This window comes from Oncorhynchus gorbuscha, linkage group LG23 (assembly GCF_021184085.1).
Source record: "Oncorhynchus gorbuscha isolate QuinsamMale2020 ecotype Even-year linkage group LG23, OgorEven_v1.0, whole genome shotgun sequence".
Taxonomy (NCBI): Eukaryota; Metazoa; Chordata; class Actinopteri; order Salmoniformes; family Salmonidae; genus Oncorhynchus; species Oncorhynchus gorbuscha.
In genome coordinates, this window is record NC_060195.1 from 15,504,710 (window position 1) to 15,532,365 (window position 27,656).

General features: G+C 46.1%; 1 protein-coding gene across 1 annotated transcript in view; it reads left to right on the top strand.

Annotated features, from left to right (window-relative positions):
- The first annotated feature begins 1,581 nt into the window (after positions 1-1,581).
- Positions 1,582-27,656, top strand: part of LOC124010381 (actin-binding LIM protein 3-like) — a 111,255-nt gene continuing 85,180 nt past the window's right edge. Inside the window, exon 1 of the mRNA XM_046322767.1 lies at positions 1,582-2,059. Coding sequence (XP_046178723.1) covers positions 2,047-2,059 — 13 coding nt within the window. The 5' untranslated portion in view covers positions 1,582-2,046. The remainder of the gene's footprint in view (positions 2,060-27,656) is intronic.

The window sequence follows — 27,656 nt, forward strand, 5'->3', positions numbered from 1 at the left end:
GGTTTTGTTAAGTCTTCTGATGGACGGCTAGCTTACCTGCTGCCATTAGTCTACGATATGTTTTGATCCAGGACTGTCTCTCCCTTTACCCAGGAGTTACTACGTTGTACAGTGGGCTCCCAAATCAAATCCTGCTCAGGGCCCCCACATAGCTTAACTTGTTTTGATCGCTCGGCATCAGTAGTCTCGTATCATCTCTTCCCACATGGCTCCCAGCAGCAGGTTCAAATGAACAGTAATGTCTGACAGGTGGCGACAACATCATGAGGAGCACAGCCCTGGCAGCTCCATTCAGTCAGTGTACCAGCATGAATAACTACTGATTGATATCAATGGTTCCATACCTGTATATATGAAACTCATCCTTTGTGTGTATTATAGACATCCAATGGATGGGAAACTCATTCACAACTCTCACTTTATCTTATGATTATAAGGTGAAAGTTAACCTGTTTTTTATTAACAATATTTTATTAAAAATTAGGGAATTAACTTTTGTAATGATAGCTGTTTGGTTCAGTTTTACGAGCCCTATTGTTTGACAGTGTTGGGGAGTAGTAAACTACATGTAATTTAACTAGTAATTAAGCTACATTTTGCAGTAGCTTGGTGGTAGTTGAACTAAATTCTGATCTTGGTAGTGTTTTCAGTAGTTAGTTACTTTTTTACCATGTAACGGTGTAGCTAACTACTTGAACTACACTACTGTTTTACCATGTAGTGGTGTAGCTAAGTACTGGAACTACACACTACTGTTTTACCATGTAACGGTGTAGCTAACTACTGGAACTACACTACTGTTTTACCATGTAGCGGTGTAGCTAACTACTCGAACTACACACTACTGTTTTACCATGTAGAGGTGTAGCTAACTACTGGAACTACACACTACTGTTTTACCATGTAGAGGTGTAGCTAACTACTGGAACTACACACAACTTTTTTGAAATAAAATAAAATATGGGTGAAGTATAGGCAAGAATCTCCTTTCTTTTTCAGGATCAGACATTCATCATTCTCAATTGAAACATATGTGCTTGTGTTTAATAGGCTAAATTTAACATCTGACCCCAGATTGATCTGCTCTTACAATTTGTAGTCTATGACATTTCACATTCAGATATGATCATTATTCATCCAGTAGCTTAGATGTAATGAAACAACTTTTCAAAGTAACTTTAGTTCAGTAAACTATATGCTATTACTCTTCGGGCTAGCTTTAGTGTAGCTTAACTTTCTTCCAGTGTAAACTAATTGGTAGGTTGGTAAACTATGATTTCAGAGTAGCTTCCCCAAACAGTTTGCTGTATAAAGCTGCAATTAATATATTAGTGTGCACTAGAATATACGTCCAGAAGAGGGCGGTGTCATCCTTGTTAATTATCCGCGGATTTTAAATCCCATGCCGCCGGTGCGCCTGTTCTCCCCTCCTCTCCCTTGAGAAAACGCGCTCATTGTTGGCTCCCTGGTTCGCTCGCGTGCCACACTGACCCGCGCGCTCTGCTCCGGTGACGTCGCTCCAGTGGGATGGGAGCTTGACGTTGGAGCGCGAGCGCTTTTCACATACCAACCGGGAGAGAGAGAGAGCGAGCGCACGGCAGTGCCAACCATGGTCAGCGCTTTGAGAGAACACTGTGGAATCAACCGGGAGGGACAACATCAAAACATGGAATGCGACCCAGCGACATTGTATCTTTCCTGTCTGCCTGAAGTTATTTTTCTCCTCGACCACTGAAGAAGAGGAGGAGGGTTGTCAATTACGAATTGGATTCCAGAGCACCCTCTCTCATCCTCTCTTCCTCTATCTCTCTCTCTCTCTCTCTCTCTCTCTCCTCTCTTCCTCTATCTCTCTCTCTCTCTCTCTCTCTCTCTCTCTCATCCTCTCTTCCTCTATCTCTCTCTCGTTCTATCTGTCTTTCTTCGGGTCTCCCTATCTTCGCATTGAAAAGTCACAGAGTGGAAAGGATATTTTGGTTTATTGGAATTATAGTTGTTCTGAAAATAAATTTCTGGGAACATCGTATTGGATGAGAACCTGTGAGCATCATGAGTACCAGTGGTGAGTCAGTCCATTCCTGTGCGCCTCTCGTCTCTAGGTTAAGCTCTCGTCTCTAGGTTAAGCTCTCGTCTCTAGGTTACTGTAAAGCTCTCGTCTCTAGGTTACTGTGAAGCTCTCGCCTCTAGGTTACTGTAAAGCTCTCTTCTCTAGGTTACTGTAAAGCTCTCGTCTCTAGGTTACTGTAAAGCTCTCGTCTCTAGGTTACTGTAAAGCTCTCTTCTCTAGGTTACTGTAAAGCTCTCTTCTCTAGGTTACTGTAAAGCTCTCGTCTCTAAGTTACTGTAAAGCTCTCGTCTCTAGGTTACTGTAAAGCTCTCTTCTCTAGGTTACTGTAAAGCTCTCGTCTCTAGGTTACTGTAAAGCTCTCGTCTCTAGGTTACTGTAAAGCTCTCGTCTCTAGGTTACTGTAAAGCTCTCTTCTCTAGGTTACTGTAAAGCTCTCTTCTCTAGGTTACTGTAAAGCTCTCGTCTCTAGGTTACTGTGAAGCTCTCTTCTCTAGGTTATTGCTAAGCTCTCTTCTCTAGGTTAAGCTCTCGTCTCTAGGTTATTGTGAAGCTCTCTTCTCTAGGTTATTGCTAAGCTCTCTTCTCTAGGTTATTGTGAAGCTCTCTTCTCTAGGTTATTGTGAAGCTCTCTTCTCTAGGTTATTGCTAAGCTCTCTTCTCTAGGTTATTGCTAAGCTCTCTTCTCTAGGTTATTGTGAAGCTCTCTTCTCTAGGTTATTGCTAAGCTCTCTTCTCTAGGTTATTGTGAAGCTCTCTTCTCTAGGTTATTGCTAAGCTCTCTTCTCTAGGTTACTGTGAAGATTTCTTCTCTAGGTTACTGTGAAGATTTCTTCTCTAGGTTATTGTGAAGCTCTCTTCTCTAGGTTACTGTGAAGATTTCTTCTCTAGGTTATTGTGAAGCTCTCTTCTCTAGGTTATTGTGAAGCTCTCTTCTCTAGGTTATTGCTAAGCTCTCTTCTCTAGGTTATTGCTAAGCTCTCTTCTCTAGGTTATTGTGAAGCTCTCTTCTCTAGGTTATTGCTAAGCTCTCTTCTCTAGGTTACTGTGAAGATTTCTTCTCTAGGTTATTGTGAAGCTCTCTTCTCTAGGTTACTGTGAAGATTTCTTCTCTAGGTTACTGTGAAGATTTCTTCTCTAGGTTATTGTGAAGCTCTCTTCTCTAGGTTACTGTGAAGATTTCTTCTCTAGGTTATTGTGAAGCTCTCTTCTCTAGGTTACTGTGAAGATTTCTTCTCTAGGTTATTGTGAAGCTCTCTTCTCTAGGTTACTGTGAAGATTTCTTCTCTAGGTTACTGTGAAGCTCTCTTCTCTGGGTTACAGTGAGGCTATCTTTTCTAGGTACTATGAAGCTCTCTTCTTTTGTTTACTGTAAAGCTCTCGTCTCTAGGTTACTGTAAAGCTCTCGTCTCTAGGTTACTGTAAAGCTCTCTTCTCTAGGTTACTGTAAAGCTCTCTTCTCTAGGTTACTGTAAAGCTCTCGTCTCTAAGTTACTGTAAAGCTCTCGTCTCTAGGTTACTGTAAAGCTCTCTTCTCTAGGTTACTGTAAAGCTCTCTCTCTAGGTTACTGTAAAGCTCTCGTCTCTAGGTTACTGTAAAGCTCTCGTCTCTAGGTTACTGTAAAGCTCTCTTCTCTAGGTTACTGTAAAGCTCTCTTCTCTAGGTTACTGTAAAGCTCTCGTCTCTAGGTTACTGTGAAGCTCTCTTCTCTAGGTTATTGCTAAGCTCTCTTCTCTAGGTTAAGCTCTCGTCTCTAGGTTATTGTGAAGCTCTCTTCTCTAGGTTATTGCTAAGCTCTCTTCTCTAGGTTATTGTGAAGCTCTCTTCTCTAGGTTATTGTGAAGCTCTCTTCTCTAGGTTATTGCTAAGCTCTCTTCTCTAGGTTATTGCTAAGCTCTCTTCTCTAGGTTATTGTGAAGCTCTCTTCTCTAGGTTATTGCTAAGCTCTCTTCTCTAGGTTATTGTGAAGCTCTCTTCTCTAGGTTATTGCTAAGCTCTCTTCTCTAGGTTACTGTGAAGATTTCTTCTCTAGGTTACTGTGAAGATTTCTTCTCTAGGTTATTGTGAAGCTCTCTTCTCTAGGTTACTGTGAAGATTTCTTCTCTAGGTTATTGTGAAGCTCTCTTCTCTAGGTTATTGTGAAGCTCTCTTCTCTAGGTTATTGCTAAGCTCTCTTCTCTAGGTTATTGCTAAGCTCTCTTCTCTAGGTTATTGTGAAGCTCTCTTCTCTAGGTTATTGCTAAGCTCTCTTCTCTAGGTTATTGTGAAGCTCTCTTCTCTAGGTTATTGCTAAGCTCTCTTCTCTAGGTTACTGTGAAGATTTCTTCTCTAGGTTACTGTGAAGATTTCTTCTCTAGGTTATTGTGAAGCTCTCTTCTCTAGGTTACTGTGAAGATTTCTTCTCTAGGTTATTGTGAAGCTCTCTTCTCTAGGTTACTGTGAAGATTTCTTCTCTAGGTTATTGTGAAGCTCTCTTCTCTAGGTTACTGTGAAGATTTCTTCTCTAGGTTACTGTGAAGCTCTCTTCTCTGGGTTACAGTGAGGCTATCTTTTCTAGGTACTATGAAGCTCTCTTCTTTTGTTTACTGTAAAGCTCTCGTCTCTAGGTTACTGTAAAGCTCTCGTCTCTAGGTTACTGTAAAGCTCTCTTCTCTAGGTTACTGTAAAGCTCTCTTCTCTAGGTTACTGTAAAGCTCTCGTCTCTAAGTTACTGTAAAGCTCTCGTCTCTAGGTTACTGTAAAGCTCTCTTCTCTAGGTTACTGTAAAGCTCTCGTCTCTAGGTTACTGTAAAGCTCTCGTCTCTAGGTTACTGTAAAGCTCTCGTCTCTAGGTTACTGTAAAGCTCTCTTCTCTAGGTTACTGTAAAGCTCTCTTCTCTAGGTTACTGTAAAGCTCTCGTCTCTAGGTTACTGTGAAGCTCTCTTCTCTAGGTTATTGCTAAGCTCTCTTCTCTAGGTTAAGCTCTCGTCTCTAGGTTATTGTGAAGCTCTCTTCTCTAGGTTATTGCTAAGCTCTCTTCTCTAGGTTATTGTGAAGCTCTCTTCTCTAGGTTATTGTGAAGCTCTCTTCTCTAGGTTATTGCTAAGCTCTCTTCTCTAGGTTATTGCTAAGCTCTCTTCTCTAGGTTATTGTGAAGCTCTCTTCTCTAGGTTATTGCTAAGCTCTCTTCTCTAGGTTATTGTGAAGCTCTCTTCTCTAGGTTATTGCTAAGCTCTCTTCTCTAGGTTACTGTGAAGATTTCTTCTCTAGGTTACTGTGAAGATTTCTTCTCTAGGTTATTGTGAAGCTCTCTTCTCTAGGTTACTGTGAAGATTTCTTCTCTAGGTTATTGTGAAGCTCTCTTCTCTAGGTTATTGTGAAGCTCTCTTCTCTAGGTTATTGCTAAGCTCTCTTCTCTAGGTTATTGCTAAGCTCTCTTCTCTAGGTTATTGTGAAGCTCTCTTCTCTAGGTTATTGCTAAGCTCTCTTCTCTAGGTTATTGTGAAGCTCTCTTTCTAGGTTATTGCTAAGCTCTCTTCTCTAGGTTACTGTGAAGATTTCTTCTCTAGGTTACTGTGAAGATTTCTTCTCTAGGTTATTGTGAAGCTCTCTTCTCTAGGTTACTGTGAAGATTTCTTCTCTAGGTTATTGTGAAGCTCTCTTCTCTAGGTTACTGTGAAGATTTCTTCTCTAGGTTATTGTGAAGCTCTCTTCTCTAGGTTACTGTGAAGATTTCTTCTCTAGGTTACTGTGAAGCTCTCTTCTCTGGGTTACAGTGAGGCTATCTTTTCTAGGTACTATGAAGCTCTCTTCTTTTGTTTACTATGAAGCTATCTTCTTTAGTTTACTATGAAGCTATCTTCTTTAGGTTACTTTGAAGCTATCTTCTCTGTTGCTTTCCCCTGTTTCCTCTTTCCCCTCTTTTCTGTTGCTTTCCCCTCTTTCCTCTTTCCCCTCTTTTCTGTTGCTTTCCCCTCTTTCCTCTTTCCCCTCTTTCCTCTCTTTCCCCTCTTTCCTCTTTCTCCTCTTTCCTCTCTTTCCCCTCTTTCCTCTCTTTCCCCTCTTTCCTCTCCCCTCTTTCCTCTCTTTTCCCTCTTTCCTCTCTTTCCTCTCTTTTCCTCTCTTTCCTCTCTTTTCCCTCTTTCCTCTCTTTTCCCTCTTTCCTCTCTTTTCCCTCTTTCCTCTCTTTCCCCTCTTTCCTCTCTTTCCCCTCTTCCCTCTCTTTTCCCTCTTTCCTCTCTTTCCCCTCTTTCCTCTCTTTTCCCTCTTTCCTCTCTTTCCCCTCTTTCCCCTCTTTCCTCTCTTTTCCCCCTTTCCTCTCTTTTCCCTCTTTCCTCTCTTTTCCCTCTTTCCTCTCTTTTCCCTCTTTCCTCTCTTTCCCCACTTTCCCCACTTTCCTCTCGTTTCCCTCTTTCCTCTCTTTTCCCTCTTTCCTCTCTTTCCCCTCTTTCCTCTCTTTTCCCTCTTTCCTCTCTTTCCCCTCTTTCCTTTATTTTCCCTCTTTCCTCTCTTTCCCCTCTTTCCCCTCTTTCCTCTCTTTCCCCTCTTTCCACTCTTTCCTCTCTTTTCCCTCTTTCCTCTCTTTCCCCTCTTTCCTCTCTTTTCCCTCTTTCCTCTCTTTCCCCTCTTTCCTCTCTTTCCCCTCTTTCCCCTCTTTCCTCTCTTTTCCCTCTTTCCTCTCTTTCCCCTCTTTCCTCTCTTTCCCCTCTTTCCCCTCTTTCCTCTCTTTCCCCTCTTTCCTATCTTTTACCTCTTTCCTCTCTTTTCCCTCTTTCCTCTCTTTTCCCTCTTTCCTCTCTTTCCCCTCTTTCCTCTCTTTCCCCTCTTTCCCCTCTTTCCCCTATTTCCCCTCGTTCCATTATTTCCCCTCTTTCCTCTCTTTTCCATCTTCCCTCTCTTCCCTCTCTTTCCCCCCACATCTTCTCTGATTAATCAATGCTTTTTATTAGCCCATCCTTGGTAATATTTATTGAAGAAGTTGCTTCAATTAGGGGACTGAGTATCAGGATGGTGTTATGTATTTGTGTGGTATGTGTTTGGGGGTATGTTAAGGGTTAGGGGTCAAGGTAGGAGACTACCTTCAGTAGCTGTTGCTCTCTGACGTCATGGTTTCTGTGTGTCTGTCTGGCTGGCAAACGACATCTCTACATAATAATTCAAGAATTTGATATTACAAATGTGTAATTTGTCTTTTTCATTTCGTAAACAATCCATCCCCCCTGCTTAATTTCGTCATCATCAGCATCGTCAGCATTAGACTCATACTGTACCTCACATCACATACATCCACAAACCTGATGTCTCCCAGAATTGCAAAGCTCATTGCGACCAGTCCCTGTCAGCCCCAGTCCAGCTCTACACCAAGCCTGGACAGCTCAGTCCCTGTCAGCCCCAGTCCAGCTCTACACCAAGCCTGGACAGCTCAGTCCCTGTTAACCCCAGTCCAGCTCTACACCAAGCCTGGACAGTTCAGTCCCTGTTAACCCCAGTCCAGCTCTACACCAAGCCTGGACAGCTCAGTCCCTGTCAGCCCCAGTCCAGCTCTACACCAAGCCTGGACAGCTCAGTCCCTGTCAGCCCCAGTCCAGCTCTACACCAAGCCTGGACAGCTCAGTCCCTGTCAGCCCCAGTCCAGCTCTACACCAAGCCTGGACAGCTCAGTCCCTGTCAGCCCCAGTCCAGCTCTACACCAAGCCTGGACAGCTCAGTCCCTGTCAGCCCCAGTCCAGCTCTACACCAAGCCTGGACAGCTCAGTCCCTGTCAGCCCCAGTCCAGCTCTACACCAAGCCTGGACAGCTCAGTCCCTGTCAGCCCCAGTCCAGCTCTACATCAAGCCTGGACAGCTCAGCCCCTGTCAGCCCCAGTCCAGCTCTACACCAAGCCTGGACAGCTAGTCCCTGTTAACCCCAGTCCAGCTCTACATCAAGCCTGGACAGCTAGTCCCTGTCAGCCCCAGTCCAGCTCTACACCAAGCCTGGACAGCTCAGTCCCTGTTAACCCCAGTCCAGCTCTACATCAAGCCTGGACAGCTCAGTCCCTGTTAACCCCAGTCCAGCTCTACACCAAGCCTGGACAGCTCAGTCCCTGTCAGCCCCAGTCCAGCTCTACACCAAGCCTGGACAGCTAGTCCCTGTCAGCCCCAGTCCAGCTCTACATCAAGCCTGGACAGCTCAGCCCCTGTCAGCCCCAGTCCAGCTCTACACCAAGCCTGGACAGCTAGTCCCTGTTAACCCCAGTCCAGCTCTACATCAAGCCTGGACAGCTAGTCCCTGTCAGCCCCAGTCCAGCTCTACACCAAGCCTGGACAGCTCAGTCCCTGTTAACCCCAGTCCAGCTCTACATCAAGCCTGGACAGCTCAGTCCCTGTTAACCCCAGTCCAGCTCTACACCAAGCCTGGACAGCTCAGCCCCTGTCAGCCCCAGTCCAGCTCCACACCAAGCCTGGACAGCTAGTCCCTGTCAGCCCCAGTCCAGCTCCACATCAAGCCTGGACAGCTCAGTCCCTGTTAACCCCAGTCCAGCTCTACATCAAGCCTGGACAGCTCAGTCCCTGTTAACCCCAGTCCAGCTCTACATCAAGCCTGGACAGCTAGACCCTGTTAACCCCAGTCCAGCTCTACATCAAGCCTGGACAGCTAGACCCTGTTAACCCCAGTCCAGCTCTACATCAAGCCTGGACAGCTAGACCCTGTCAGCCGCAGTCCAGCTCTACATCAAGCCTGGACAGCTAGACCCTGTTAACCCCAGTCCAGCTCTACATCAAGCCTGGACAGCTAGACCCTGTCAGCCCCAGTCCAGCTCTACATCAAGCCTGGACAGCTAGACCCTGTTAACCCCAGTCCAGCTCCACACCAAGCCTGGACAGCTCAGTCCCTGTTAACCCCAGTCCAGCTCTACATCAAGCCTGGACAGCTAGACCCTGTCAGCCCCAGTCCAGCTCCACACCAAGCCTGGACAGCTAGACCCTGTTAACCCCAGTCCAGCTCTACATCAAGCCTGGACAGCTAGACCCTGTTAACCCCAGTCCAGCTCTACATCAAGCCTGGACAGCTAGACCCTGTTAACCCCAGTCCAGCTCCACACCAAGCCTGGACAGCTAGACCCTGTTAACCCCAGTCCAGCTCTACATCAAGCCTGGACAGCTCAGCCCCTGTTAACCCCAGTCCAGCTCCACACCAAGCCTGGACAGCTCAGCCCCTGTTAACCCAGTCCAGCTCCACACCAAGCCTGGACAGCTAGACCCTGTTAACCCCAGTCCAGCTCCACACCAAGCCTGGACAGCTCAGCCCCTGTTAACCCCAGTCCAGCTCCACACCAAGCCTGGACAGCTAGACCCTGTTAACCCCAGTCCAGCTCCACACCAAGCCTGGACAGCTAGACCCTGTTAACCCCAGTCCAGCTCCACACCAAGCCTGGACAGCTAGACCCCAGCCCCGGGGCCACAGATCTACTGAGCTGGAGACAGCTCAAATCAAATCAAATTGTATTGGTCACATACACATGGTTAGCAGATGTCATTGTGAGTGTAGTGAAATGCTTCTGCTTCTATCTAACAGGTAAGCGCTATCTAACAGGTAATATCTAACAAATTCCACAACAAAACCTAATATCTAACAAATTTCACAACAAAACCTAACAGACACAATCACAGACACACACTTTGATAAGAGGAGCCTGTGTGCTAGTGTTGGGCTGGAGCCAGAGATCCCCAGGACCCACACTGCTGCACTGTCTTCAGTCTGTCCAGAGATCCCCCAGGACCCACACTGCTGAACTGTCTTCAGTCTGTCCAGAGATCCCCCAGGACCCACACTGCTGCACTGTCTTCAGTCTGTCCAGAGATCCCCCAGGACCCACACTGCTGAACTGTCTTCAGTCTGTCCAGAGATCCCCCAGGACCCACACTGCTGCACTGTCTTCAGTCTGTCCAGAGATCCCCCAGGACCCACACTGCTGCACTGTCTTCAGTCTGTCCAGAGATCCCCCAGGACCCACACTGCTGAACTGTCTTCAGTCTGTCCAGAGATCCCCCAGGACCCACACTGCTGCACTGTCTTCAGTCTGTCCAGAGATCCCCCAGGACCCACACTGCTGCACTGTCTTCAGTCTGTCCAGAGATCCCCCAAGACCCACACTGCTGCACTGTCTTCAGTCTGTCCAGAGATCCCCCATGACCCACACTGCTGCACTGTCTTCAGTCTGTCCAGAGATCCCCCAGGACCCATACTGCTGAACTGTCTTCAGTCTGTCCAGAGATCCCCCAGGACCCACACTGCTGTACTGTCTTCAGTCTGTCCAGAGATCCCCCAGGACCCACACTGCTGCACTGTCTTCAGTCTGTCCAGAGATCCCCCATGACCCACACTGCTGTACTGTCTTCAGTCTGTCCAGGCTCCCCTCCCCTCTTCTCCCCCTGTCTCCACTCCCCCTCTCCTCCCCCTATCTCCCCTTCCCCATCTCCCCTCCCCCTCTCCTCCCCCTATCTCCCCTCCCCCTCCCCCTATCTCCCCTCCCCCTCCTCCCCCTATCTCCCCTCCCCTCTCCTCCCCCTATCCCCCTCCCCTATCTCCCCTCCCTCTATCTCCCCTCCCCTATCTCCCCTCTCCCCATCTCCACTCCCCCTCTCCTCCCCCTATCTCCCATCCCCCTATCTCCCATCTCCCCGTCTCCACTACATCTCCCCTCCCCTATCTCCTCTCCACCTATCTCCCCTCCCCTATCTCCCCTCCCCCTACCTCCCCTCCCCTACCTCCCCTCCCCTATCTCCCCTCCCCCTATCTCCCCTCTCCCTGTCTCTCCTACCCCTCTCCTCCCCATCTCCTCTATCTCCCCTCCCCCATCTCCCCTCTCCCTGTCTCTCCTCCCCCTCTCCTCCCCATCTCCTCTATCTCCCCTCTCCCATCTCCCCTCTCCCTGTCTCTCCTACCCCTCTCCTCCCCATCTCCTCTATCTCCCCTCCCCCATCTCCCCTCTCCCTGTCTCTCCTCCCCCTCTCCTCCCCATCTCCTCTATCTCCACTCCCCCATCTCCCCTCTCTCTGTCTCTCCTACCCCTCTCCTCCCCATCTCCTCTATCTCCCCTCCCCCATATCCCCTCCCCCTGTCTCTCCTCCCCCTCTCCTCCCCATCTCCTCTATCTCCCTCCCCCTGTCTCTCCTCCCCTCTCCTCCCCATCTCCTCTATCTCCCCTCCCCCTGTCTCTCCTCCCCAATGTCCAGGTCTGTATGATTCAGGTCGACATCAATCTTTCTCCTGTTATTGGACGTTGTTGCATTATTCACTATTCATTCTTTAGGCTCCCATGTAGTTCCTTGCCGTATTGAGTGTGTGTGTGTGTGTGTGTGCGTGTGCGTGTGTGTGTGTGCGTGTGTGTGTGTGTGTGTGTGTGTGTGTGTGTGTGTGTGTGTGTGTGTGTGTGTGTGTGTGTGTGTGTGTGTGTGTGTGTGTGTGTGTGTGTGTGTGTGTGTGTGTGTGTGTGTGTACAAACTCCATGGTGGCTGTATAAATGTTTGGAATTGTTTTGTTAGTCTGTAGAATTATTGTGTCATCTGACAGGAGATGGAGGGTTTAGGTCACTATGTGGAGAACTGTCAACAGAGCAACAAGCACGCACACACAGACACACACACACACACCCTCTCAGCAGCATGTGCACTGTGTCAGCAGTGACACAGCAGGCAGATGGTTGTGTGACATGTCAGTGCTCTGGCTCCAGGCATACACACACACAGCAGATTGAGCATCCCCTCCCCTCTCCTCACCCCTCCTCACCTCTCCTCTCATCTCATCTCCTCTCCTCGTCTCACCTCTCCTCTTATCTGTTCTCCTTTCCTATTTTCTCCACTCCTCTCCTCTTCTCTCCTCTTTTCTCTATTCCTCTCCTCTCCTCAACTCTCCTCTCCTCTTTTCTTTTCTCCTCTCCTCTCCTCACCACTCCTCATCTCTCTTCTTCTGTCCTCATCTCTCCTCTCCTCACCTCTCTTCTCCTCTTTTCTCCTCTCATCTCCTCCTCTCCTATCCTATTTTCTCCACTTCTCACCTCTCCTCTTCTCTCCTCTCCTCTTCTCTCCTCTCCCCTCCTCTTTTCTCCTCTCCCCTCCTCACCTCTATTATCCTCTCCTCTCCTCTTTTCTCCTCTCCTCACCTCTCCTCTTTTCTCCTCTCCCCTCCGCACCTCTATTATCCTCTCCTCTCCTCGTTTCTCCTCTCTTCACCTCTCCTCTTTTCTCCTCTCCTCACCTCACTTCTCCTCTCCTCTTTTCTCCTCTCATCACCTCTATTTTCCTCTACTCTCCTCTTTTCCCCTCTCCTCTCTTCTCTCCTCCTCTCCCCTCTCCTCTCTTCTCTCCTCCTCTCCTTTTTTCTCCTCCTAACCTTTCCTCATTTCAACTCTCCTCACCTCTTTTATCCTCTCCTTTCTCTTTTCCCCTCCCCTATTTTATCCTCTCCTCTTTTCTCCTCACCTCACCTCTCCTCTTTTCTCCTCTCCTCACCTCACCTCTCCTATTTTCTCCTCTCCTCACCTCTCCTCTCCTCACCTCTCCTCTTTTCTCCTCTCCTCACCTCTCCTCTTTTCTCCTCTCCTCACCTCTCCTCACCTCACCTCTCCTCTTTTCTCCTCTCCTCTCCTCTTTCTCCTCTTTCCTCTCCTCTCCTCTCCTCACCTCTCCTCTTTTCTCCCCTCCTCTTTTCTCCTCTCCTCACCTCTATTTTCCTCTACTCTCCTCTTTTCCCCTCTCCTCTCTTCTCTCCTCCTCTCCTCCCCTCTCCTCTCTTCTCTCCTCCTCTCCTTTTTTCTCCTCCTCACCTAACCTTTCCTCATTTCAACTCTCCTCACCTCTTTTATCCTCTCCTTTCCTCTTTTCCCCTCCCCTATTTTATCATCTCCTCTTTTCTCCTCACCTCACCTCTTCTCTTTTCTCCTCTCCTCACCTCACCTCTCCTCTTTTCTCCTCTCCTCATCTCTCCTCTTTTCTCCTCTCCTTACCTCTCCTCTTTTCTCCTCTCCTCACCTCACCTTTATTATCATCTCCTCTTTTCTTCTCTCCTCTCTTCTCCTCACCTCTCCTCTCCTCTTTTACATTTACATTACATTTAAGTCATTTAGCAGACGCTCTTATCCAGAGCGACTTACAAATTGGTGCATTCACCTTATGACATCCAGTGGAACAGTCACTTTACAATAGTGCATCTAAATCTTAAAGGGGGGGAGAGAGGGAATACTTATCCTATCCTAGGTATTCCTTAAAGAGGTGGGGTTTCAGGTGTCTCCGGAAGGTGGTGATTGACTCCGCTGTCCTGGCGTCGTGAGGGAGTTTGTTCCACCATTGGGGGGCCAGAGCAGCGAACAGTTTTGACTGGGCTGAGCGGGAGCTGTACTTCCTCAGTGGTAGGGAGGCGAGCAGGCCTCCTCTTTTCTCCTCTCCTCTTTTCTCCTCTCCTCTCCTCTTTCTCTCTCCTCTTTTCTCCTCTCCTCTTTTCTCCTCTCCTCTCCTCTCCTCTTTTCTCCTCTCCTCTTTTCTACTCTCCTCTTTTCTCCTCTCCTCTTTTCTCCTCTCCTCACCTCTCTTCTCTCCTCCTCTCCTCTTTTCTCCTCTCCTCACCTCTATTTTCCTCTACCTCTTTTAGCCTCTTTCCTTTTCTCCTTTCCTCTTTTCTCCTCTCCTCACCTCTCCTCACCTCACCTCTCCTCTTTTCTCCTCTCCTCTCCTCTCCTCTTTTCTCCTCTCCTCACCTCTCCTCTTTTCTCCCCTCCTCTTTTCTCCTCTCCTCACCTCTATTTTCCTCTACTCTCCTCTTTTCCCCTCTCCTCTCTTCTCTCCTCCTCTCCTCCCCTCTCCTCTCTTCTCTCCTCCTCTCCTTTTTTCTCCTCCTCACCTAACCTTTCCTCATTTCAACTCTCCTCACCTCTTTTATCCTCTCCTTTCCTCTTTTCCCCTCCCCTATTTTATCCTCTCCTCTTTTCTCCTCACCTCACCTCTTCTCTTTTCTCCTCTCCTCACCTCACCTCTCCTCTTTTCTCCTCTCCTCATCTCTCCTCTTTTCTCCTCTCCTTACCTCTCCTCTTTTATCCTCTCCTCACCTCACCTTTATTATCATCTCCTCTTTTCTTCTCTCCTCTCCTCTCCTCACCTCTCCTCTCCTCTTTTACATTTACATTACATTTAAGTCATTTAGCAGACGCTCTTATCCAGAGCGACTTACAAATTGGTGCATTCACCTTATGACATCCAGTGGAACAGTCACTTTACAATAGTGCATCTAAATCTTAAAGGGGGGGAGAGAGGGAATACTTATCCTATCCTAGGTATTCCTTAAAGAGGTGGGGTTTCAGGTGTCTCCGGAAGGTGGTGATTGACTCCGCTGTCCTGGCGTCGTGAGGGAGTTTGTTCCACCATTGGGGGGCCAGAGCAGCGAACAGTTTTGACTGGGCTGAGCGGGAGCTGTACTTCCTCAGTGGTAGGGAGGCGAGCAGGCCTCCTCTTTTCTCCTCTCCTCTTTTCTCCTCTCCTCTCCTCTTTTCTCTCTCCTCTTTTCTCCTCTCCTCTTTTCTCTCTCCTCTCCTCTCCTCCTCTCCTCTTTTTCTCCTCTCCTCTTTTTCTACTCTCCTCTTTTCTCCTCTCCTCTTTTCTCCTCTCCTCACCTCTCTTCTCTCCTCCTCTCCTCTTTTCTCCTCTCCTCACCTCTATTTTCCTCTACCTCTTTTAGCCTCTCCTTTCCTCTTTTCCCCTCCCCTATTTTATCCTCTCCTCTTTTCTCCTCACCTCTCATTTTTTCTCCTCTCCTCACCTCACCTATCATTTTTTCTCCTCTCCTCACCTCCCCTTTTTTCTCCTCTCCTAACCTCATTACTCCTCTTTTCTCTTCTCCTCTCCCCCTAGGCCTGTTGGTGTTAGTGTTCTGAGCTGATCTGTGTGTTATGCGCTACATTGTTTGAGATAGCCCAGAAGCTGTAATTACATTGAGGTTAGACTGTCTCTTCTCATCTGCTACTTGCTCTGTATCTCATGGTCAGTTGGTTAGAACCGTGTGTCTTTTTGTGTGTTTCTTTATGGGTATACAAGTTAGAGAGCAGCAGGTTATTTTCTGATGAAGTTTCACGCTCTGTCGCACACAACGACACAAAATCCTTCTCTCTCTCTTTCAATTTCCATCTCTCTCTCTCTCTCTCTCTCTCTCTCTCTCTCTCTCTCTCTCTCTCTCTCTCTCTCTCTCTCTCTCTCTCTCTCTCTCTCTCTCTCTCTCTCTCTTCTTTCTTTCTATTTCAATTTTCTCTCTCTCTCTCTCTCTCCTCTCCTCTCTCTCTCTCTCTCTCTCTCTCTCTCTCTCTCTCTCTCTCTCTCTCTCTCTCTCTCTCTCTCTCTCTCTCTTCTTTCTTTCTATTTCAATTTCTCTCTCTCTCTCTCTCTCTCTCTCTCTCTCTCTCTCTCTCTCTCTATCGCTCTCTCTCTCTTTCTTTCTATTTCAATTTCCATCTCTCTCACTGTCTCTCCCTCCCTCTCCTCTCTCTCTCTCTATCTTTCTCTCTTCATCTCTCTCTCTTTCTATTTCAATTTCCATCCCTCTCTCTCTCTCTCCCTCTATCGGTCTCTCTCTCTTTCTATTTCAATTTCCATCCCTCTCTTTTTTTAAATTTCTTTGTGGGTCTATGTAATCTGTTTCCATCTCTCTCTCTTTCTATTTCCATCTCTCTCTCTCTCTCTCTCTCTCTCTCTCTCTCTCTCTCTCTCTCTCTCTCGCTCGCTCTCTCTTTCTTTCTATTTCAATTTCCATCTCTCTCACTGTCTCTCCCTCTCCTCTCCTCTCTCTATCGCACTCTCTCTCTTTCTCTCTTCCAATTTCCATCTCTCTCTCTCTCCTCCCTCTATCGGTCTCTCTCTCTTTCTATTTCAATTTCCATCCCTCTCTTTTTTTGAATTTCTTTGTGGGTCTATGTAATCTGTTTCCATCTCTCTCTCTCTCTTTCTATTTCCATCTCTCTCTCTCTCTCTCTCTCTCTCTCTCTCTCTCTCTCTCTCTCTCTCTCTCTCTCTCTCTCTCTCTCTCTCTCTCTCTCTCTCTCGCTCTCTCTCTCTATCCCTGCTCTCTCTCTCTCTCGCTCTCTCTCTCTCTTGGTCTTTCTCTTCCTCTCTCTCTCTCCCTCTCTCTCTTTCCATCCCTCTCTCTCAATTGTTTTTGAGGGGGCTTTATAGAAATAGATAATAAACAAAATATAAATAAAGACTGAAAAAATAATTAAACAAATATTATATTTACAGTGGTGTTTGTTCTTCACTGATTGCCCTTTTCTTGTGGTAACAGGTCACAAATATTGCTGTTGTGATGGCACACTGTGGTATTTCACCCAGTAGATATGGGAGTTTAACAAAATTGTGTTTGTTTTCAAATTCTTTGTAGGTCTGTGTAATCTGAGGGAAATATGTTTTCATCTCTCTCTCTTTCCATTTCCATCTCTCCTACGCTACACAGAATAGGGTGCCTTTTGACTAGGGTCTCTGCGCTATACAGAATAGGGTGCCTTTTGACCAGGGTCTCTACGCTATACAGAATTGGGTGCCTTTTGACCAGGGTCTCTACACTATACAGAATAGGGTGCCTTTTGACTAGGGTCTCTACGCTATACAGAATAGGGTGCCTTTTGACCAGGGTCTCTACGCTATACAGAATAGGGTGCCTTTTGACTAGGGTCTCTACGCTATACGGAATAGGGTGCCTTTTGACTAGGGTCTCTACGCTATACAGAATAGGGTGCCTTTTGACTAGGGTCTCTACACTATACAGAATAGGGTGCCTTTTGACCAGGGTCTCTACACTATACAGAATAGGGTGCCTTTTGACTAGGGTCTCTACGCTATACAGAATAGGGTGCCTTTTGACCAGGGTCATTACGCTATACAGAATAGGGTGCCTTTTGACCAGGGTCTCTACGCTATACAGAATAGGGTGCCTTTTGACCAGGGTCTCTACACTATACAGAATAGGGTGCCTTTTGACTAGGGTCTCTACGTTATACAGAATAGGGTGCCTTTTGACCAGGGTCTCTACTCTATACAGAATAGGGTGCCTTTTGACTAGGGTCTCTACGCTATACAGAATAGGGTGCCTTTTGACTAGGGTCTCTACGCTATACAGAATAGGGTGCCTTTTGACTAGGGTCTCTACGTTATACAGAATAGGGTGCCTTTTGACCAGGGTCTCTACTCTATACAGAATAGGGTGCCTTTTGACTAGGGTCTCTACGCTATACAGAATAGGATGCCTTTTGACTAGGGTCTCTACGCTATACAGAATAGGGTGCCTTTTGACTAGGGTCTCTACGCTATACAGAATAGGGTGCCTTTTGACCAGGGTCTCTACGCTATACAGAATAGGGTGCCTTTTGACTAGGGTCTCTACGCTATACAGAATAGGGTGCCTTTTGACTAGGGTCTCTACGCTATACAGAATAGGGTGCCTTTTGACCAGGGTCTCTACGCTATACAGAATAGGGTGCCTTTTGACCAGGGTCTCTACGCTATACAGAATAGGGTGCCTTTTGACCAGGGTCTCTACGCTATACAGAATAGGGTGCCTTTTGACCAGGGTCTCTACGCTATACAGAATAGGGTGCCTTTTGACCAGGGTCTCTACACTATACAGAATAGGGTGCCTTTTGACCAGGGTCTCTACGCTATACAGAATAGGGTGCCTTTTGACCAGGGTCTCTACACTATACAGAATAGGGTGCCGTTTGACCAGGGTCTCTACACTATACAGAATAGGGTGCCTTTTGACCAGGGTCTCTACACTATACAGAATAGGGTGCCTTTTGACCAGGGTCTCTACACTATACAGAATAGGGTGCCTTTTGGAATGCACACACTGTCAAGTAAACTGAGGGGGTGGTTAGCTAACCAACATCCCAGAGACAGGTTTATTTTATTCTTTATTTAACTAGGCAAGTCAGTTAAGAACAAATTGTTATTTTCAATGACTTTAACTACCTTGTTCAGGGGCTGGCCATACGCTCTAACCACTAGGCTACCTACCACCCAAGGTAATTGAGAAACCGAAGTATTTCTGGCCATCAGGGATGACCAGGCGAGGTCAGGACTTATCCACAGTCACTCCTGTGAGGTGACGAACACACTGAGTCCTTGAGAACCAAGCCTTCAGCACACAGAGTTAGAATCAATAGAAGAGACATGTCCAATCTATGTCTATATATTTCTATGCCTTCAGCCTTGGTGACCTTGGTGGGGGATGGGCTGGTATGTCATCATGTGGTCTGTCTACTAGAGAAGTTTGACCCACTTCTCTCTCCGTAGAGTGGCTCTGTTTTTGATGTCACTGGATAAGGGCTTGAATTTCCCGGCAGCATCAGCGGCCATGGCCCTCAATGCCCCCTTGTGTGGCCGTACTTCCCTTTAGATAAACGTACGCTTTTTGGCCAAAACAGCCATTGTGCTGAATATAATAATTATAATTCCCTTCACCTGGCTTCCAATCGCCGTAGCCTACCCCGAAGCATCTGTCCCTCACATGGCTCTCTCACATACAATATCTCAATTCTTATTGGCCAATGACCATCACGTCATTGGTTCCTTCTCACAGGCGTCGCAGCTCTGAAGTAGGCTACAAGTGAAGACAGACACATCGTGGATCTAACGGTGTGCGTCCTACCAGAACAAATAGGCACTGACCATTCTGTCCTATCAGAACGAACAGGCCCTGACCATTCTGTCCTATCAGAACGAACAGGCCCTGACCATTCTGTCCTATCATAAGGAATAGGCACTGACCATTCTTTCCTATCAGAACGAACAGGCCCTGACCATTCTGTCCTATCAGAACGAACAGGCCCTGACCATTCTGTCCTATCATAAGGAACAGGCCCTGACCATTCTGTCCTATCAGAACGAACAGGCCCTGACCATTCTGTCCTATCAGAACGAACAGGCCCTGACCATTCTGTCCTATCAGAACGAACAGGCCCTGACCATTCTGTCCTATCAGAACGAACAGGCCCTGACCATTCTGTCCTATCAGAACGAACAGGCACTGACCATTCTGTCCTATCAGAACAAATAGGCACTGACCATTCTGTCCTATCAGAACAAACAGGCACTGACCATTCTGTCCTATCAGAACGAACAGGCCCTGACCATTCTGTCCTATCAGAACGAACAGGCACTGACCATTCTGTCCTATCAGAACGAACAGGCCCTGACCATTCTGTCCTGTCAGAACGAACAGGCACTGACCATTCTGTCCTATCAGAACGAACAGGTACTGACCATTCTGTCCTATCATAACGAACAGGCACTGACCATCCTGTCCTATCAGAACAAACAGGCACTTACCATTCTGTCCTATCAGAACGAACAGGCACTGACCATTCTGTCCTATCAGAACGAACAGGTACTGACCATTCTGTCCTATCATAACGAACAGGCACTGACCATTCTGTCCTATCATAACGAACAGGTACTGACCATTCTGTCCTATCATAACGAACAGGCACTGAACATTCTGTCCTATCATAACGAACAGGCACTGACCATTCTGTCCTATCATAACGAACAGGCACTGACCATTCTGTCCTATCAGAACGAACAGGTACTGACCATTCTGTCCTATCATAACGAACAGGCACTGACCATTCTGTCCTATCAGAATGAACAGGCACTGACCATTCTGTCCCATCAGAACGAACAGGTACTGACCATTCTGTTCTATCATAACGAACAGGCACTGACCATTCTGTCCTATCATAACAAACAGGCACTGACCATTCTGTCCTACCAGAACAAACAGGCACTGACCATTCTGTCCTATCAGAACAAATAGGCACTGACCATTCTGTCCTATCAGAACAAACAGGCACTGACCATTCTGTCCTATCAGAACGAACAGGTACTGACCATTCTGTCATATCATAACGAACAGGCACTGACCATTCTGTCCTATCATAACAAACAGGCACTGACCATTCTGTCCTACCAGAACAAACAGGCACTGACCATTCTGTCCTATCAGAACAAATAGGTACTGACCATTCTGTCCTATCAGAACAAACAGGCACTGACCATTCTGTCCTATCAGAACGAACAGGCACTGACCATTCTGTCCTATCAGAACAAACAGGCACTGACCATTCTGTCCTATCAGAACAAACAGTCACTGACCATTCTGTCCTATCAGAACGAACAGGGACTGACCATTCTGTCCTATCAGAACGAACAGGCACTGACCATTCTGTCCTATCAGAACAAATAGGCACTGACCATTCTGTCCTATCAGAACAAACAGTCACTGACCATTCTGTCCTATCAGAACGAACAGGGACTGACCATTCTGTCCTATCAGAACAAACAGTCACTGACCATTCTGTCCTATCAGAACAAACAGTGCCTCAAGTATGTCATAGAATCCAGCCTTTAGATATGAATAATTATCCTATATTATATCTGGAAAACATCATTGGTGTTTAGCCTATATAGTGGGGCAAAAAAGTATTTAGTCATTCACCAATTGTGCAAGTTCTCCCACTTTACACTTCAACTATGACAGAAGTGAGAAATGAGAAAAAAAATCCAGAAAATCACAATGTAGGAATTAATTGTTTTAATGAATTTATTTGCAAATTATGGTGGACAATAAGTATTTGGTCACCTACAAACAAGCAAGATATCTGGCTCTCACAGACCTGTAACTTCTTCTTTAAGAGGCTCCTCTGTCCTCCACTCGTTACCTGTATTAATGGCACCGGTTTGAACTTGTTATCAGTATAAAAGACACCTGTACACAACCTCAAACAGTCGCACTCCAAACTCCACTATGGCCAAGACCAAAGAGCTGTCAAACGACACCAGAAACAAAATTGTAGACCTGCACCAGGCTGAGAAGACTGAATCTGCAATAGGTAAGCAGCTTGGTTTGAAGAAATCAACTGTGGGAGTAATTATTAGGAAATGGAAGACATACAAGACCACTGACAATCTCCCTCGATCTGGGGCTCCATGCAAGATCTCACCCCGTGGGGTCAAAATGATCACAAGAACGGTGAGCAAAACGGTGAACCCCATACCTACTGTGAAGTATGGGGGTGGAAACATCATGCTTTGGCGCTGTTTTTATGCAAAGGGACCAGGACAACTGATCTGTGTAAAGGAAAGAATGAATGGGGCCATGTATCGTGAGATTTTCAGTGAAATCCTCCTTCCATCAGCAAGGGCATTGAAGATGAAACGTGGCTGGGTCTTTCAGCATGACAATGATCCCAAACACACTGCCTGGGCAACAAAGGAGTGGCTTCGTAAGAAGCATTTCAAGGCCAGTCTCCAGATCTCAACACCAAATCTTTGGAGGGAGTTGAAAGTCTGTGTTGCCCAGCAACAGACCCAAAACAGCACTGCTCTAGAGGAGATCTGCATGGAGGAATGGGCCAAAATTCCAGCAACAGTGTGTGAAAACCTTGTGAAGACTTACAGAAAACGTTTGACCTCTGTCATTGCCAACAAAGGGTATGTAACAAAGTATTGAGATAAACTTTTGTTATTGACCAAATACTTGTTTTCCACCATAATTTGCAAATTAATTAATAAAAAATCCTACAATGTGATTATCTGGATTTACTTTTCTCATTTTGTCTGTCATAGTTGAAGTGTACCTATGATTAAAATTACAGGCCTCTCTCATCTTTTTAAGTGGGAGAACTTGCACAATTGGTGGCTGACTAAATACTTTTTTGCCCCACTGTATATATATACAGTACCAGTCAAAAGTCTGGACACACCAATGCATTCAAGGGTTTTTCTTTATTTACTATTTTCTACATTGTAGAATAATAGTGAAGACATCAGAACTATGAAATAACACATATGGAAAAATATGTCAAACAAATTCTTCAAAGTAGCCCCCCTTTGCCTTGATGACAGCGTGGCACACTCTTGGCATAGTGTAGGTGTGTCCAAACTTTTGACTGGTTATGTATATGTAAATAAAAGCCTCATTAAAGTTTGGTGCCTCCCTTAAGTCAGCGTAGGTCTGGACATGACAGGCTGTAGCCAATAGGGTATCATCTATACTTCAACATGTAGGCTAATTATTTATGCACATTTACAGTTGAAGTCAGAAGTTTACATACACCTTAGCCAAATACATTTAAATTCAGTTTTTGTAATCCTAGTAACAATTCACTGTCTCAGGTCAGTTAGGATCACCACTTTATTTTAAGAATGTGAAATGTCAGAATAATAGCAGAGAGAGTGATTTATTTCAGCTTTTATTTCTTTCACATTCTTTCACATTCCCAGTGGGTCAAAAGTTTACATACACTCAATTAGTATTTGGTAGCATTGAATAACATTTTTTAAAACTTGGGTCAAACGTTCCGGCTAGCCTTCCACAAGCTTCCCACAATAGGTTGGGTGAATTTTGGCCCTTTCCTCCTTACAGAGCTGGTGTAACTGAGTCAGGTTTGTAGGCTTCCTTGCTCGCACACACTTTTTCAGTTCTGCCCACACATATTCTGCCACTCCAATACCTTGACTTTGTTGTCCTTAAGCCATTTTGCCACCACCTTGGAAGTATGCATGGGGTCATTGTCCATTTGGAAGACCCATTTGCAACCAAGCTTTAACTTCCTGACTGATGTCTTGAGATGTTGCTTCAATATATCCACATAATTTTCCTTTCCTCATCATGCCACCTATTTTGTGAAGTGCACCAGTTCCTCCTACAGCAAAGCACCCCCACAACATGATGCTGCCACTCCCGTGCTTCACGGTTGGGATGGTGTTCTTTGGCTTGCAAGCTTCCCCTTTTTCCTCCAAACATAACGATGGTCATTATGACCAAGCAGTTCTAATTTTGTTTCATCAGACCAGGGGACATTTCTCAAAAAAGTATGATCTTTGTCCCCATGTGCAGTTGCAAACCATAGTCTGGATTTTTTATGGCGGTTTTGGAGCAGTGGTTTCTTCCTTGCTGAGCGGCCTTTGAGGTCATGTCGATAAGGACTCGTTTTACTGTGGATATAGATACTTTTGTACCTGCTTCCTCCAGCATCTTCACAAGGTCCTTTGCTGTTGTTCTGGGATTGATTTGCACTTTTCGCACTAAAGTACATTCATCTCTAGGAGATGGAACGCGTCTCCTTCCTGAGCGGTATGATGGCTGGGAGGTCCCATGGTTTTTAGACTTGCGTGTTTTTCCTTACCGAATAGCAACTGTTTTCCAGTTATCAAATCAATTTAATTGTCCATTTTGGTTAATGGCCTTGTTGCGTATGGCCTTGGTGCCCTGGCAGATTCGGATACCTCTTGAAGGCCAAATGGCATTAGCTCTGAAATTTGTGATTTTCAAGAGGTACCCAATCTGCCAGGGCACCAAGGCCATTGGACCCTATATCACACTCTGATGGATGGGCCTCCCCAAGGGAAGGAAGGAAGGAAGTAGTAAATGAGAAAGAGAGAGAGGGGTTGGGGGTGAGAGAAACAGAGAAAGATAGAGGGTGTAGAGAGAGAGACTATACTGGTTTTCTGTAAATACAGCTCATCACCACCTGCTTTGGGTGTTTCTTCTCAACATGGTCTTGTTGCCAACCCTACATCCCCTCCCTCTGTTCTGTTGTCTCCATCCTTCTCTCTTCTTCTCCTCCCTCTCATCTCTTCCCTTTATCTCAGCGGAGAGAGAGAGACTAACAACGACTAACAACATTGGACACTTTATGTAACACAAAGCCTTCACTATCTCATCCTGGAATATCCAAGGCCTGAGGTCATCTGCCTTTGGCCTAAAGAGCAGGAAACTGGACTTCACCAATGAAATTAGAAATACAGACATTGTCATCCTACAAGAAACATGGTATAGAGGAGATGGACCCACTGGTTGCCCTCTAGGTTACAGAGTTGGTAGTCCCATACACCAAACTACCAGGTGTGAAACAGAGAAGAGGAGTGCGCTAATATGGTATAGAGCAGCCCTAACTCACTCTTATTATATTAATCAAAACAGGAACATTTTACATCTGGCTAGAAGTTAAAAAGGACATGATCTCATCAGAGATTTTTTTTTATTGAACCTTTATTTACCTCGGCAAGTCAGTTTACAATGACCCCAGTAAAAGTTGGACAACGCTGGGCCGATGACCCCAGTAAAAGTTGGACAACGCTGAGCCGATGACCCCAGTAAAAGTTGGACAACGCTGGGCCGATGACCCCAGTAAAAGTTGGACAACGCTGGGCCGATGACCTCAGTAAAAGTTGGACAACGCTGGGCCGATGACCCCAGTAAAAGTTGGACAACGCTGGGCCGATGACCCCAGTAAAAGTTGGACAACGCTGGGCCGATGACCCCAGTAAAACCTGGACAACGCTGGGCCGATGACCCCAGTAAACGTTGGACAACGCTGGGCCGATGACCCCAGTAAAAGTTGGGCAACGCTGGGCCGATGACCCCAGTAAAAGTTGAACAACGCTGGGCCGATGACCCCAGTAAAAGTTGGACAACGCTGGGCCGATGACCCCAGTAAAACTTGGACAACGCTGGGCCGATGACCCCAGTAAAACTTGAACAACGCTGGGCCGATGACCCCAGTAAAACTTGGACAATGCTGGGCAGATGACCCCAGTAAAACTTGGACAACGCTGGGCCGATGACCCCAGTAAAACTTGGACAGCGCTGAGCCGATGACCCCAGTAAAAGGTGGACAACGCTGGGCCGATGACCCCAGTAAAACTTAGACAACGCTGGGCCGATGACCCCAGTAAAACTTGGACAACGCTGGGCCGATGACCCCAGTAAAACTTGGACAACGCTGGGCCGATGACCCCAGTAAAACTTGGACAACGCTGGGCCGATGACCCCAGTAAAACTTGGACAGCGCTGGGCCGATGACCCCAGTAAAACTTGGACAACGCTGGGCCGATGACCCCAGTAAAACTTGGACAACGCTGGGCAGATGACCCCAGTAAAACTTGGACAACGCTGGGCCGATGACCCCAGTAAAACTTGGCCAATTGTGCGCCGCCTGGCTATATGTCATGCTAGTAATTTATCTATCCTGGAACGCTTTGGTCATGTGAAGTGTTTAATGTCTGCCAGACTTTTTATTTTATTTATTTATTTCACCTTTATTTAACCAGGTAGGCAGGTTGAGAACAAGTTCTCATTTACAATTGCGACTTGGTCAAGATAAAGCAAAGCAGTTCGACACATACAACAACACAGAGTTACACATGGTGTAAAACAAACATACAGTCAATAATACAGTATAAAATAGTCTATATACGATGTGAGCAAATGAGGCGAGATAAGGGAGGTAAAGGCAAAAAAAAGGCCATGGTGGCGAAGTGAATACAATATAGCAAGGTGACCAGCGAGCTGAGATAAGAGGGGACTTTACCTAGCAAGGTCTTGAAGATGACCTGGAGCCAGTGGGTTTGGCGAAGAGTATGAAGCGAGGGCCAGCCAACGAGAGTGTACAGGTAGCAGTGGTGGGTAGTATATGGGGCTTTGGTGACAAAACGGATGGCACTGTGATAGACTGCATCCAATTTATTGAGTAGGGTATTGGAGGCTATTTTGTAAATTACATCGCCAAAGTCGAGAATTGGGGGGATGGTCCGTTTTACAAGGGTATGTTTGGCAGCATGAGTGAAGGATGCCTTGTTGCGAAATAGGAAGCCAATTCTAGATTTAACTTTGGATTGGAGATCTTTGATGTGAGTCTGGAAGTAGAGTTTACAGTCTAACCAGACACCTAGATATTTGTAGTTGTCCACATATTCTAAGTCAGAACCATCCAGAGTAGTGATGTTGGGCAGTTGCAGGCAGCGATCGGTTGAATAGCATGCATTTAGTTTTACTTGTATTTAAGAGCAATTGGAGGCCACGGAAGGAGAGTTGAATGGCATTGAAGCTTGCCTGGAGGGTTGTTAACACAGTGTCCAAAGAAGGGCCAGAAGTATACAGAATGGTATCGTGTGCATAGAGGTGGATCAGATTCACCAGTAGCAAGAGCGGCATCATTGATGTATACAGAGAAGAGAGTTGCTCCAAGAATTGAACCCTGTGGCACCCCCATAGAGACTGCCATAGGCCCGGACAACAGGCCCTCTGATTTGACACACTGAACTCTATCAGAGAAGTAGTTGGTGAACCAGGCGAGGCAATCATTTGAGAAACCAAGGCTGTCGAGTCTGCCGATGAGGATGTGGTGATTGACAGAGTCGAAAGCCTTGGCCAGATCAATGAATACGTCTGCACAGTATTGTTTCTTATCAATCACGACCGGATGTGATACAGCCTGGATTCGAACCAGGGACTGTAGTGACGCCTCTTGCACTGAGATACAGTGCCTCAGACCGCTCTGGAGCCAAAAAGTCCTCCTGTCTGCTACCTATATCCCCTGACAATCCCTATACTTTAATGAAGAATATCTTCTCCATTCTAGAGGGGAAATCAACAATTTCCAGGCCCAAGGACATGTACTAGTCTGTGGTGACCTAAATGATTGAACCTGACACTCTTAGCACACAGGGGGATAAACACCTACCTGGAGGTGACAGTATTCCCTCCCCCATATGCCCCCCTAGACACAACTATGACAACATGACCAACAAAGATGGGTCACATCACTGACCTCAACCCATAGTTTCTCAGAGCGTTGACACCCCTATCCGATCACAGCGAAATCATAGTCTATTGGAACAGAGCAATACTCAATCATGAGGCATTGAAGCCGAACAAACAACATACTATTAATGAAATGCTATAGATGGAAGGTAGTGTACAAACCTTCCAAAAAACTATTTGCCAACAACAAATCCAATTCCTCCTAGACAACTTTCTGGACAAATTGTTTTCCTGCAACGCTGAAGGTGTGAACATAGCAGCAGGAAGCCTGAACAATATATTTGACCTATCAGCTAACATCACATTCAAATTACGCCAGAAAACCTAAGACAACTAACAACAATGAGAAATTATTTGATGAGGATTGTAAAAATCTAAGAAAGTAATTGAGAAACCTATCCATCCAAAAACACAGAGAACCAAAAAAATCTTATCTTCACTATGGTGATACACTAAAACAATACAGAAATATACTAAGCAAAAAGAAGGAACAGCATGTCAGAAATCAGCTCATTGTGATTGAAGAATCCTTATAATCAAATCACTTTTGAGAAATTAGAACACACTAAACCAACAACAACACAAAGAGCTATTTATCCAAAATGGAGATGTATGGATAAACCACTTCCCCAAACTTTTCGGCCAAATAACAAAGAACCAAGAGAAAAAACATATACATGATCAAATACACATTTTAGAATCAGCTATTATTACAGACTACCAGAACCCACTGGATTCTGCAATTACATTGGATGAGCTACAGGACAAAATACAAACCCTCCAACTCAAAGAGGCCTGTGGTGTTGATGGTATATTAAACGGAATGATAAATATACAAACCACAACTTCAAATGGGCTATTCTTAAACTCTTTAACATCATCCTCAGCTCTGGCATCTTCCCCAATGTCTGGAACCAAGGCCCGGTCACGGCAGTGCATGGAGACATACAGTGTTTGACCCCAATAACTACTGTTGGAATATGGAATATATA